This window comes from Gekko japonicus, unplaced genomic scaffold (genome assembly GCF_001447785.1).
Source record: "Gekko japonicus isolate JY-2015 unplaced genomic scaffold, Gekko_japonicus_V1.1 scaffold2944, whole genome shotgun sequence".
NCBI lineage: Eukaryota > Metazoa > Chordata > Lepidosauria > Squamata > Gekkonidae > Gekko > Gekko japonicus.
The window spans coordinates 137,920-152,512 of record NW_015163694.1 but is presented as its reverse complement, the minus strand read 5'-3'; the positions used below and the strand labels follow the sequence as shown (position 1 = coordinate 152,512).

General features: G+C 45.4%; 1 protein-coding gene across 1 annotated transcript in view; it reads right to left on the bottom strand.

Annotated features, from left to right (window-relative positions):
* Positions 1–14,593, bottom strand: part of ZMYM4 (zinc finger, MYM-type 4) — a 50,327-nt gene that overhangs the window by 17,373 nt on the left and 18,361 nt on the right. Inside the window, exons 5-17 of the mRNA XM_015407803.1 lie at positions 11,586–12,113; positions 10,904–10,971; positions 9,977–10,147; positions 9,455–9,536; positions 9,047–9,299; positions 7,835–8,009; positions 6,708–6,920; positions 5,040–5,190; positions 4,799–4,914; positions 3,477–3,752; positions 2,414–2,564; positions 1,201–1,373; positions 608–788 (exon numbers count right to left, since the gene is read on the bottom strand). Coding sequence (XP_015263289.1) covers positions 608–788; positions 1,201–1,373; positions 2,414–2,564; positions 3,477–3,752; positions 4,799–4,914; positions 5,040–5,190; positions 6,708–6,920; positions 7,835–8,009; positions 9,047–9,299; positions 9,455–9,536; positions 9,977–10,147; positions 10,904–10,971; positions 11,586–12,113 — 2,538 coding nt within the window. The remainder of the gene's footprint in view (positions 1–607; positions 789–1,200; positions 1,374–2,413; positions 2,565–3,476; positions 3,753–4,798; positions 4,915–5,039; positions 5,191–6,707; positions 6,921–7,834; positions 8,010–9,046; positions 9,300–9,454; positions 9,537–9,976; positions 10,148–10,903; positions 10,972–11,585; positions 12,114–14,593) is intronic.

Here is a 14,593-nt window from a genome sequence, read left to right as displayed (position 1 = left end):
ATTAACATATGTATTAATGACTGACCAGTCTTCTATATTATTTTGCTAGAATCTATGACCAACGTAGGACTGGAACTGTCATTTTCAATTCAGATTACTGTGGAGGAGGAAGAGGTATTGCATGTTATTCGGCAAAATTTCTAAAAATCGATCCCTGATGTTTGTTTTCCACCTTTAAACTCAGAACTACTGTCTGTTGACTGGAACAGAGAACTAAAGACCTCTTGGTTCGTGCATTTCAGATTCCAGACACGCCTATTGAACATTTACAAGTGGCCAATTTTTTCAGCAGAAGGGCCACAAGTCGACTCCAAGACATGAGGGGATGGCTTTGAACTGAACATTCACATAACCCTGTGCCACCCATGGGAACCCATGCTCCAGGCTGGCTGCATGCGCCTTCACAAATGAGGGAACCTGGTTGCCCAGTTTCAGGAAAATGAAAACAGCTAGAAGCAGCAATGGGAGCATCTCTCTCTCTCTCTCATACACACACACACACACACACACACACACAGACCACTGTGTGACACATTCACTGGTTCAAAATATGCCCCACAGCAATTGCTCCCAAGCAAAGGAAGGGCTGCGTGGAGAAGTCTCATACCTGTGTTATTCTGGGAGGGTGGGGGCGGAGGTGGCAGAGGAGGTGGGGGTGGGTCTGATGCGCACTGCTGATTGCAAAACATAAGAATGCAGAGCAAGTTGCAGAAGTGTTTGATTTCCCCTCGCCATTTCAGGGATTCACTGAGCTTCCCCTGCCTTTTGCAGCCATCGCATTTGGACATCTACAAAGAAGACAGAGGGAAAGGGGGACAGAGAGAACAGGCGGGAAACTGTTTTTAGAAGGTGACAAATCTCTGGTTTTCTTTTTAAACTATTTAGCGAGCACTTCGCAATCGGCAGAAATAATGTCACTGTAATCCTTTTAGAAAGCAAAGCTCTCCCACACCTCACCCCCATGCAGGCAGCTGTGTGGGTACAACAGATACAGGTTGCTTGCTTTTAAAGAATACTACATTTAACCAACCTGGAGGTGAGCATCAGAGCTGGAGAAAGATGCCCGGTCACCTAATGATGGTCTATGGGGGAAACGACACATTCTGCAATTGCTAGGAAATCCCACCTAAAAACAATGTTCCCAGAATTGCAGACACTGCCCCCCACACCCAAAAGCATTTTGTCTCCAGAGTGGCTAACCTGATAGAACAAAACCGTGAACTTTGACATGCAGTCTTCTGAGCAGAACTCCTCCACTTTGCCCCCAAAGTGATTCTGAACCAGCTTGGGCGCTGTCTGCAAACAATAGCTGCACATCTTACAGTGGTTCCCCCAACGTTTGGCCAAGTCGTGCTTATACAGCAGCTTGCAGCCTAAAAACAAACAAAAAACAGCGTCAAGAAGGAGAAGAAGGAGAAGAGGAGGAGGAGGAGACTAGATTTATGCCCCGCCCTTCACTACCCAAAGGTGTCTCAGAGCGGCTTACAAACTCCTTTCCCTTCCCCTCCCCACAACAGACACCCTGTGAGGTAGGTGGGGCTGAGAGAGCTCTGACAGAAACTGCTCTTTTTCAAGAACAGCTCTTATCAGAACTATGGCTTGCCCAAGGTCATCCAGCCAGGTGCAACAAAGCAACCAGCCAAGAATAATCCCCACACACCAGCTTTTAAGAGTAAATTAACTGCAGGGATGAAACTCCTCTGCGACACAAAAGCCTAAGAGTATTTTTCAAAAAACAGCGATGATGTACAGGAATTAGATGGCTAGCATCAACAGTGTATGGCACGTGGGGGATGTGGGCATGTATTATTATTTTTTAAGCGAAAAGGTTCTAGTCACTCTGGTTGCGGAGACAAAGTTTGAAAATCTGCTTGCAGATACATATAGGAACAGGTTGTTCTGATGTTGCTTTGTTCATTCATTCACGGAGCAGGGAATTCACAAATCCCAGCTGCAACGCTGTCTATACATCAAGGTCAAAGAAATGGCCACAGAAGGACCACAAAGTCACACATTCTACTGCTGGGCCATCCTTGTGAATGAAGAAGGAAATCCCCCCTCCCCAAAAGGAAAGTAGGAAGGACAGCTTCATTATGTTTGCAACACTCATGGTTTGAAATAGTGAGGTATTTTCCCCCCAAGAGACAGCAAAATTTCACTCCAGAACGAGGATACTGTAGAAACATCTCCTACCAGTCTCTGACAGCAACTGAAGCAGAAGCTTGAGAGAAGGAATCAGCAACACAAGAATCTGGGTCAGACTGTTTTCCCTTGAAGATCATAGACCCAACTTCTTACAAACTGTCTTAGGCCCCAAAGCGAGAGATTTTACCACCCACGCCAAAACTTGCCAGCCCTAAATTACTGGGATGAATGTTCACCTGACACATGACCCGGTCTTGTCCCTCCTTACCCTCACTACAGAATGACTTGTCAATGCCTGAAAACCGCACCGTTTCTTTGATAATCTTCTCGATCTTACAGTATTCGCACATCGACATGACGCTGTTTATCTTCTTGTATTCGTCACAGCAGGTCTTCCCACAGAACTGGAACATTTTGCCCTGTAATTAAGTGAGAATTGTCTGGTCAAACACTCCTCCAACATTAGGTTGATTTAGGAACCATGCCCCTCTTTGGGAAGGCAGCTAATTCACCCAACTTCCATTAAACTAACAGTAGCAGGGTCATGCCCACACCTTCCATATGCCTATAAATCAAAGCATTGTGTATACTGTGACTCTGTGAGAGCACAGAATATGGTAGCAGGCATAGATTCCAACTTCCTGAGAATTTAAAATGAGTACCTTTCTAGCCTGTATGGCTATGAAGACATTTGAAAGTAATGGGCAGAATCTGTAGAAAACCCAGGAGGCAGAAAAGTGACTGACGCAAGGTCTCCAATGGCTGCAGGGCTGGGACCTCCGTGCCCTTCACTGCCAGAGGATGTAGTAATGGTCACAGGCACAGAGGTTTAAAAGGGGATTAGACAGGATGAATGGAGGAGAGGTCTATCACTAGCTACTAGCCATGGTGACTAAAGGCAACTTCCACATTCAGAGGCAGTCAACCTCTGAATCCGTGTCAGTAGGCAACACCAGGGGAAGGCCTCGGCCTCTATGCCCTATTGTTGGTTGTCCAGAGGAACTGAGTGGTCACTGTGTGAGACAGGATGCTGGCCTAGATGGACCACTGGGCTGATCCACCTTTTTTTATGTCCTTGCCCCTTTCCTGACTTGTTATGTCCTTGCCCCCCCCGACTAGCTAAACCAGAATAAGTTATACAAAATCTTGACAACAAAAGAGATTCCCATAGAACAAATCATGCAAGTGTTCTATTGGCGTCATTTATGCAGGTCACAGCATTTGTGTTAGAGGTCCTGCCTGTAAATAGGCTTCTGGTAATAGCTACAGGTTCTGTGTGTCCTCCTTTGTGTGGCTAACGCATGCACATCCACGCAACAGATGTTAATTACCCTGTAATCAAGCAGTTCCGGCTTGGTTGCAAAGAGGCGGTTACAGTGTTGACACTTGAGTTTGACAACTGTGCGAGCAAAGGTAACTTGCTGGGACTGGGCGGCGAGTCTCTGGAGCCCGGCCGCAGCTGAGCTGCTCACGGAGCTGGGGGAGACGGTTGAGGTAGTGCTGCCCGCTGCCGAAACTGTTGGTCCTGAGGGGATGCTAACAATCACCTGGCCCTGCGACAAGGGCACCACCGAGGAATTCATTCCTGTGGGCTTGTTGAACAAGTTCTGGTAGAGATAGAGAGGGAAGCAAGTGTCAGCGGTTGTGGGGAGAAGCCCGTCCCTGCTCAACCACCACCATCCACCTTTGCACCACATCAGGATACTGGGAAGTGGCCTGTGGCCAAGGAGTGCCAGTGCTTAAGCAGTGAAAGCTGCTTGGAATGCGTTTATCAGAGATCTGTCTCACAAACTCACATGTGACAATAAACAAAAGAGAAGCGATAGAAAAGAGGTATGTGTGGAAACATACAGCTATGCAGGATCGAATCAAAGGTCCACTGAGTTCAGCACTCCACCCCCAATAGTGGACAGCCAAATGCCCTTGGGAAGTTCTGAAATAGGCCCCCTATGGCTGTGCCTAGCCCAGGGGTGTCAAACATATGGCCCCCAGGCTGGAACCGGCCCATTCAGGGCTCCTATCCAGCCAATGGACAACTAGTCATTACCTTTATTGCCAGATGAGAGAGACTGTACATTATGTCTTTGTATACTGTCCTGGTGCTAATGGGTAATGGGTGGTAGAAGTGGGAGAGCGGGCATCAGTGAGCTACTTTGAAGAAATACTGGAAGAGTGTTAACGTTTTAAGCGTGTTTGTATTTTGAGTAAGATATAATAATGTGAATTGGGTTTGCCTGTGTCCTTTATAAAGTTTATACCTCCTGTACCTGGCATTACATTTTATGGCACGTATGGCCCGGCCCGACATTCATGTGACATCCAGCCTTCATAACAAATGAATTTGACACCTCTGGCCTAGCCCTTGCTATTTGCCTCAGAGTACAGTAATCTGAAGTGTATGTAGAGTGTCTAACTAGGAACTGATCTGAATTTCAGTTCAGCCATGGAAGCTTGCTGGGTGACCCTCGGCCAGTCACACACTCTCAGCTTACCCTACCTCACTAGGTGATCATTGTCGTGACAAAATGGATGAGAGGAGAACAAAGTAAATTACTTTGGGTCCCCAGTGGGAAGAAGGGCAGAGTATAAATGCAGTAAGTAAGTAAGTAAGTAAGTAAATAAATGATGTTGTTAAAAAAAAATCAAGACCTACCTGGAAAGCCACCACGCAGCTGTAACTGCAAAAGTTGCGTATGCTTCCATCAGACATAGCTAGGTGATACTGAGGGATGGCTGAGGTCTTACAGCTGTTACACTGGACCAGGACACCTGTTGGAGAAAAGAACATCCAGACACACAGGCACGTACAGGAAATCACAACAAACACGACATTTTAAAAAACATTCTGCTTTCAGAAGAGTGTTACGTGAAGGAAGGGCAAAGTGGTGCCTTACCTGAAGACGTGACCATTTTGACTCTGTGTGCAGACAGACAGTTCACAGAACAAAACAGCTCCGTTTTCCCAACATTGTTAGTGCTTTCAATCATTTCGGCTGAAGACCTCAGAGATTTACACAGGGCGCAGGGAGTGATCTTTGCTGACTTCTGAGGAAAGAGGAATAGGACAGGGTCTTTTGCTGGGAGCAGAAATAGGTTCATTTACTTCACAAACCAGCTATCTGGACAAGTTTAAGAGAGAGGTCATAAACAAATATACTCATAAAATAAGAACAGCATGCTTGAAAGCTAGCTAAGGTACTGTTTGCATCAGGAAGAGAGTACACTCCCAGTTAACTCTTTGCTGTCAATAAGCCCAAAATCCCAAGTGTCTTTTGAACTGCTGGAAAGAGACCATTTGACTAATAGCAGACAAACACCAGGCAGTAGTAGATATGTGTAGGCCCGGGGCGGGGGGAGACAAATAGGGCAGGGGTTACATCACCATCACCCCTGACCTTTCCCTTTTTTCCTAACAGAACACCTAAAGAAACTCCAATAATTTTTTTTCCTGTTTACAGTTGTTAATAAAATACTGCATATTTTTCAGCTTTCTCCAAAATTTCTATTAGGGAAAAGAAAAAGAAACAAAATGGGAAAGGAGACCTCCTTGACTGAAAAAATTCTTGGAAATTCACATCTTTAAGTTGGAAAGGACTGTGTAAACCCCACACCTGCTGCGCTTCCATCACAACCCTCCCTACAGCTGATTTATCTGCAACATGGCACCATCCAGATCCCCGACTGTGATAAAAACAGCTGGAGGAGGCAAAACAGCAGCTGAGTCAAAGGGCCTCCTATGCAGTCTTTTGTCTGCCCCAAATCACCCTCAGCTGCATTTGTTTTTGGGCCTTGGGGCTAAACCATAACACATTTTTATTCATTTATTTATACCCTGCTTTCCTCCACACAAAGCAGCTCACATCGACCCCCTCACCTCTATTTTATCCTCACAACTACCCTTTGAGAACGCTTAGGATGAGAGTGTAACCACACCAGATATTTTAAAACACTGCTTTGGCAGCAGCTGCCACCATTGCACAAAGATCTTTCCTATGGAAGCCATTTTGGTGCTGGCCCCCCCTTCCTGCAGCAGCCATTTTGTGGGCACACCCACCACGCTGTGTCAGAATTCCAAATGTAACCACAGGCTCAAAAAGGTTGGGGCCTCCTGGACTATACCAAGGTCACCCACTGAGCTCCATGGTAGAGGGGGGATTCAGCGCCAGGTCTCCAGATCTTAGTCTGACTCCCTAACCACTACATTTTGGCTGATGCCTTTCCCTGATATCTTTCTGTATTATCGTGGCAACCCTATCTGCTCTTATTTTCAGATCTTATGATCCTGTTGGGAGCGGATGCTGAGGTAGGGTGAAGTGGGGTAGACTTTTAAATAAATAAAAGTCATTTAAAATAAACATTCAGAGAAGAATTGCCACAGTTATAAGCCAACCCCTTTTCAGGGCACCCAAGAAATCTTCTCCACATGCAGGCAGCCCATACCACTTCTCACACATTTGTCAAGAGAAGCGGTGGGGCTCTCCTCCCTTTCCCCCCACAGATGGCTGAACATGGGAGCTTGTGTTTAAAAATATAATGAAGGGGGGGGGGGGAGAATCCCCAACCTGTTTGTATGCAGTGACACACGTTGAGCTGCAAAACTTCTTGGACTGCCCCTCTATCTGAAGCATGTGGCACTGCCCTGAGGTGCTGTAACAGTAGCCCCCACAGTTTTCACAACAGTTCATGGTCAAGTTGTTTGCTGAGCGGAACTTGGAGAAGCAGGCATCGCTGCAGAGCTTGTGCACGACATTCTGGTAGTTCACTTCATGCCGAATCTGAAAACAGGATTGGGGGGGGGGGATTATAAAGTTTGTCATACAAGCAGAGTCTGAGACTTCCCTGTTCTGCAAACAGTTTGTGCATAAAGGACTCCTCATGCCACCTGTCTCTCTGCTTTACACCAGTGGTTCTCCATTCTGGGAAGACCCCCATTTGCTTCTTGAGCCTTCCACAGCATGTCCTTGCATGCTGACCAAACCAAATGCCAAACCCAGACTCTCAACTAAGGTTCCCTGGCAACCTTTGTTGCTTGCCGCCACTCTAAAAAGTGTCAGGAGAAAAATTGTTTTAAAATACCAGCATTGCATGCAGTGTGACATCTGTCACTTCTGAGGAAAACCTGGAAGTGATGCCATTTTGATCTAGGAAAGACCAGAAACTATTATTTTACCATATTGTTCCCAGTGATTCTTAGAGCAACATGACATTGTTTTCAGTTCCCCATCATGGCACGCATGCTACCAGCACACACACACACCCCATGCCCTGCCCCCCAAACACTACTTTCAACAGAGCTGTGGACTGAGGTTTATGTGTTCCATCCTCTGAATGCTGTCTTAATAAGGCTGAAGAGACATGAGGCATTCTTTTAATTGGAGTGAAATTGCTTGCTGGGGTAATCACAGCCAAAGAAACACTACTCATCCTTTCCCCACTATCCCCACATTTCTAATCTCCTTTGGATCTGGAGACTATAATGGACCAGGTACAAGAAAATCTGCTCCTTCAGTGTTTGGGGATAGTACAAAAAGCCTTAAAATGTCTTCTTGAGGCAGAGTGACCTGACTTTAAGGCAGCTCAGGAAATGACTCAGTGGGGATCTGAGTACAGAGTCGCCTGAGCTCAGTGTCCCCAGCCACGACAGAAACCCCACCCACTGCCCAACCGCCTGGCTTGCAAACTCAGTTACCACTGCATTCTTCTGGCACATGCTGCACTTGGTGGAAATGCTGTTCGTGTGGATGGTGACAACGGGCTTCCTTTTCAGCTCATAAATGGAAAGACACGACTGACTGCAGAAATCCTTGCTGGAGTTTGTGTTGTCGAACTGAGCAGTGATCACATCCTTTGGGTTAAGAATCTCTCTGAACAATTTTTTAAAAAAGGAGAAGTTTTTCAACTGTCTTGGATTTGAAATTACACCCTCCATAAAAACAAAATAAGTTACAGTGAATACATATACAGTCTGTGTATAGTGTACACTGGATTTTTCTTTATACCTATGCTGGAGTAATTCTCATATGACATCCAACACATGCAAACCTGAAGGACTAAAAAAAATTTAAATACACACTTATCCAGGTACTTGTCCCTGGGTTCATTTGTAAAGAAAACACAAACCATGTAAAGAACAGAATTCTTCAGGGGGGCATTTTAATAAAGGGATATATAATGGCTGTAGTATGACAGAGTGAGTCAGGAAAGCACTCTTATAAAGGGAATCAGGAGTCTACACCACTGTTTATTATATGTATTACACATCTATTGTATATACTAACCAGCTCTCACAACATTATTTTCCTCTTTGGTAATTCCATGTTCTGCTTTGTTTAACATATTATGTCTGATACTTTTTTACATTGTTTCTAACTTGTAATCCTAGTCCTGTTCCATTATTTATTAGATGTCTCATCCCGTCTCACTTTTAACTGTGTAACCTGCCTTGGGTCTCAGCAAGAAAGGTAGGGTATAAATAAAAGTAAATAAAATAAGTGTGTGTTGGCTCTTTCTTACAAATGTACATGAAGGTTGTATGTGTTTCCACTCTAACACGTGAACAGGGCTACTGAAGGGAGAGGCAGCAGAGTATACACACTGCACACAGATGGTCTCATGCTCAATCCCCAGCACCTCCGGTTAAGAGGGCAAGTAGTAGGGCTGGAGGTATGATATCACTCCTGGGTTTTCTCCAGGAGCAATGTCAAGCCATCACCAATATTTCCCAACCGTGTGTCCCCCTACCCCCCGGGCTCCTGCTGGCTGCCACCTGGGCCTTGTAACCCTAGCCACCTCAGGCTAGGAGATTCCTTCCATCAATCCCTTCACCCTTTTCTTCTTCAGATCTGGCCAACTTTATAGCAAGATATACAAGAATTTAAATCACTGCCACGGGCGCCTTTACTTTGAGCAGCTGGAACAGGTTTTCTTGGTAGAAGCTGGTGGTCGGGTGGCTGGAACCGTGTATCCAGTCAGGCACAGTGTGGAACAGAAGAGCTGAGTCGAACCTTTCCTTTGATATGCCGTTTGCCCCTTCTGGAGGATCTTTTTACAGCCTGAACAGGAAACCCGAACTGCCGCACTCGGGACTGAAGGAAGCAGTTTGTTCGTGCCAGAGGGAGGGGCATTAGGTGGGAGACTCGACGTCAGCTGTGGAGCTTACCCAAAAAAAGAGAGAAGGGAAGAAAAGTCCCACTGCTATTGCAGTCCTCGGAACAGGGGTGAGGGAAAGCACCGCCTCTTTGTGATGCAAGACATCTATTGGCTGCCATCCCACACCCTTCTCCCCCCTGCAGCGTTTCCATGTCCTTACCGAGAGGGCTACCGCTGACCGAAAACACAGCGCTGATCTTCAGCTCCCCTTCCTGAGTTGTTTTTGGCTGCCGGCCATATTCCTGAAACCAACATCAATTCCAGCCAGTAAGACTAGCGACACCCAACCCATATCTGACTCATGGAATCTTTCTCCATTTTGACGGAGGAAGCAAACCGGCCTAAGGAACCCCCTGCCACAACAGTCCCCTTCCAGAATATGAACATCAGCCATGTTTGCCCATGGCTCCTCCCAATATTCTCACCCCATCCCAGTACATGAATCCAAGTTATACAGAAAGCTATCTGGAAAAACATTAAGTACTATATGGAAATTCCTCCCATCTGTGGAAATCCTCCATGCGATCCAAGCCTCTCTGAATGCAATAATGATAATAGCAAAATGAGTCTAAGGCAGCCTATTCCCCTTCAGGCTCAGTTTTAAAAGTCAACCCCAAGGAAGGGAGGGAAGCCTTTAGTACAACACAGAAGTCACCATATCAGGCGTACAGGCTCTTCTTACCTCAGTATTTTCTGGTTCATCCTTAATTTTGTTCAGCAGCCCCTGCTGAGGCGCCAGCGCCTTGTCATAGTCGTTGTCCAAAGGCTCTTCCTTTATTCGGATATTTGGTGCATAGGAATTCCCGAGATCTTGACCAATGGATTCCTTGTTAGCAAATGGGTAGTTAGACTCCTGGCATGCAAGAACAATGTGAATACTGTTAGTGTGCACATCTGGGAACACACATTCCTTCCTTCCCCAAATATGATTCAGCTCCATTGCCACTATTGTTGTCAAACCAATCCCAATACTTTGGGCCTGCATCTTAAAATTAAGAAAATAAACTTAAAGAATACAACCCTTATTTCATTAGTTTCCCACTCTGAGTAGTTACATCTGTTCAATAATAAAATCATCCTCTGGCGATGTTCCAAAAGAAGACATTGCAGACAGAGAGATGCTAAAATTTCATATGAATAAAAAGGCAAGGTGTATAAATTAGAAGGTGGTGCAGCTGAACGCACTGGCTGGATGTTTTATGTCAAATTGGGAACAGCAGCCAGCAGCACATCTGCAGGTCCAGATGTTCTACATCTGATTTTTCCTTCCAGTTTTCCTTCTAACCTCAGACTCTTCCCTTTATTGCTATGGATCACTCTCTCTTTCTGAAAGTCCCCTGTCCTTCTCCCGCAATCTGCCACCTCCTCTCCTAGGTCACTGCTTCTTCTGCCTTTCCTAGACCCTTCTCCTTTGGTTTCCCTCTTAAAGAACAGAGCACCTCAGCCAATGACAGCAAAGGACCCATCTGCTTGCCTTGACCTCCTATAACACTGCAGCAGCTTAGCCAATCACTGCCCAAGGTGTCATCACCACCATCATGTTCTTATGACACTCCTGCTCCAAAGCAAATACATCATGCAACACAGAAAAAAAAATGCAACAACATACCCTGAAATTAGTATCTGGTGTTTGTGGTGCTAACTGTGTCCGTAATGTTTCTTCTACTTGATTAGAAACTGGGGGGGGAAACACAGATTCAGTTAGCAACATTTTGGCAAAATATTGCAGAACTTGTGTGCAGTCTCCAGTGAGGCTTTTATGAATATTACGTGAAGACCGTATCAGAAGGAATTAAAATTATCCAGCAGACCTTGGTGGGCTCTGACTTTTATTCTTCAATTTTTGAAAAAGTACATAAATGTTAATCAATATATTAACTAGAGGCCATCCTTGGTGGAAACTGCTGTCAAGTCACAGTCGACATGGTAGCCCTGTATGGGATTTTTCAAGGCAACAGACTAACAGAGGTAGTTTGCCATTGCCTGAATCTGCACAGCAATCCTGGACTTCTTCAGTGCTCTTCCATCCAAGTACTAACAAGGGTGGGCCCTGCTTAACTTCCGCGATCTGACAGGACTTGGGCCAGCCTGGGCAATCCAGGTCAGGGTAGGGGCAGTTCTTACTATGAGAAAAAAGGAGTCCACTGCCCTCAATGGTTCACAAAGCTAGCTGAGTGAGAGACAGACAGATCCGGTCCAATCCAACAGGAACTGCCCAAACCGTAGTAAAATGAACAGGAACTGATCACGATCTTGCTCTAATGCCCGACTCCAAGTTATCAAATGCTTACCTGATTTATCGAGGAAACTGCTTTTCAGTCTTGAATCCAACTCCTTTGGCACTTTCTCCAAGCGCTTGTCCCGCTCTTGAAAAGGTCCTTCTCTGGTTTTCTCCTTTGACAAAAAAGCCTCCTTACCGTCGTCTCTTGCTATGCTGAAATCTTTCCGAATGGGCTTAAATATAGGGGGTCCTTTGTCAAAAGGTGAAGAGAGATCCTTCTGGATTATGTTTTGCATCTGCAAGTCTTTCTCGTTGTCCATGACATGATCCCGAACCCTCCGCCCGTCTCCCCGGCTATCATCAGGGCGAATGGCAGAAGGGAGACCATCCTTTGGGGCAAAGTTCTGCTCATCCTCATTATCACTCCCGACAACAGGAATCCCTGTAAGATCCCCAGAGTTCAGAAAGTAATCGCTGTCATCCAGCAGTGAGTTTGTAGAGCCTGTCCGGTTCTGCATTCTGTAGGCCATGCTGTCAAAGGCAGGGCTTAGACCATGGACTGTTTTCTCAGCCATTTCCGTATGGACAAGGTCAGCACCTGGAGGGGAGGGGAGAATTGGAGGTCTTGAGAAATCATCCTCATTTGGATCCTGGAGGCAGATATGAGGCTGAATACCTTATGAGTGGAAGGGGACTCTTACGTCCATGCCCAAAAGCATGTATTATGCAGCGTGTTACTGGGCTTGAACACAGTGTTTTTCCCCAGTGAAAAAACTGGGAAATTGAGAGGATCCATGAAAATAAACTCTTTGGGCATGAGACAAAAACTTTTAAAGACAAGGTTTTATTCAATCTAAAGCATTAGATAATTTCTAAATGCACTATTTTAAACATATTTTCAAGGTTATTTTTATGGTTTCAGTATGAATAAGCTGGGCAACAATTAACATGCTGTAATATATTTGATCCCCCTCATGGATCACTGCCTTGACGGGGCGAGGGGGCTTGCATGGTTCGATGAGGCTGTGGGCTATGCCGTGGAGGGCCACCCAGAATGGACAGGCCACAGCAGAGAACTCAGATGAAGTGTGATCCACTGGAGAAGGAAATGGCAACTCACTCCAGTATTTTTGCCAAGAAAACCCCATGGACAGTAACAAAAGGCTAAACGATATGACGCCGGAAGATGAGCCCCTCAGGTCAGAAGGTGTCCAACATGCCACTGGGGAAGAGCAGAGGGTAAGTCCAAGTAACCCCAGAAAGAATGAAGCGGCTGGGACAAAGCCGAAAGGACGCTCAGTTGTGGATGTGTCTGATGGTGAAAGGAAAGTCCGATGCTGCAAAGAACAATACTGCATAGGAACCTGGAATGTAAGATCTATGAATCAAGGTAAGCTTGACGTGATCGAAAATGAGATGGCAAGACTGGCCATGATAAAGGACAAAAAGGGTAAGGATCTAACAGAAGCAGAAGAGGTTAGGAAAAGATGGCAAGAATACACAGAAGAACTATACAAGAAGGACCTCAATGTCCTTGACAATCACAATGGTGTAATCACTGACCTAGAACCAGACATCCTGGAATGCGAAGTCAAATGGGCCTTAGAAAGCATTACTAACAACAAAGCTAGTGGAGGTGATGGTATTCCAGCTGAGCTATTCAAAGTCTTAAAAGATGATGCTGTTAAAGTGCTGCACTCAATTTGCCAGCAAATTTGGAAAACGCAACAGTGGCCACAGGATTGGAAAAGGTCAGTATACATTCCAATCCCAAAGAAGGGCAATGCCAAAGAATGTTCAAACTATCACACAATTGCACTCATATCACACGCTAGCAAGGTCATGCTCAAGATCCTACAAGCTAGGCTTCAACAGTACGTGGATAGAGAACTACCAGAAGTACAAGCTGGGTTCCGAAGAGGTAGAGGAACTAGAGATCAAATTGCCAACATTCGCTGGATTATGGAAAAAGCAAGAGAGTACCAGAAAAATATCTACTTCTGCTTCATTGACTATGCTAAAGCTTTTGACTGTGTGGATCACAACAAACTATGGCAGGTCCTTAAAGAGATGGGAGTACCAGACCACCTCACATGTCTCTTGAGAAACCTGTATAAGGGCCAAGAAGCGACAGTTAGAACCGGATACGGAACAACTGATTGGTTCAGCATAGGAAAAGGAGTACGACAAGGATGTATATTGTCACCTTGCTTATTTAATATATATGCAGAGTACATCATGCGAAATGCTGGCCTGGATGAATCACAAGCGGGAATTAAGATTGCTGGGGAAAAGATCAACAACCTCAGATATGCAGACGATACCACTCTAATGGCAGAAAGTGAAGAGGACCTAAAGAGCCTCTTGCTCAGGGCCTGCTCCTTGGGAGGAAAGTGATGGCAAACCTAGACAGCATAATAAAAAGTAGACACATCACCCTGCCAACAGAAGTCCGTATGGTCAAAACAATGGTATTCCCAGTAGTAATGTATGGCTGCGAGAGTTGGACTATAAGGAAGGCCGAGCGCTGAAGAATAGATGCTTTTGAACTATGGTGCTGGAGAAGACTCTTGAGAGTCCCTTGGACTGCAAGGAGATCAAAGCAGTCAATCCTAAAAGAAATCAACCCTGACTGTTCCCTAGAAGGCCAGATACTGAAGCTGAAGCTCAAATACTTTGGCCACCAAATGAGAAGGGAGCACTCACTGGAGAAGACCCTGATGCTGGGAAAGATTGAAGGTCAAAGAAGAAGGGGACAGCAAAGGATGAGATGGTCAGACAGTGTTATCAAGGCAATGAACATGAAATTAAGCAAACTTTGGAGCACAACAGAAGACAGGAGGGCCTGGCGTTATGTGGTCCATGGAGTCGCGAAGAGTCGGACTCGACTGTGCGACTGAACAACAACAACAAAATATATTTGATAATATATTATTAAAGAGATCCGTGTTTTCAACATTATATAAAGTTTAACCTGGATATCCTAATAGTACATTTCGTTTGTGTACTACAACATTTGTTTCCTAATTTCACCTTCTCAGATAGCAAAAATTAAGATACATGTGCTGAGACCACATA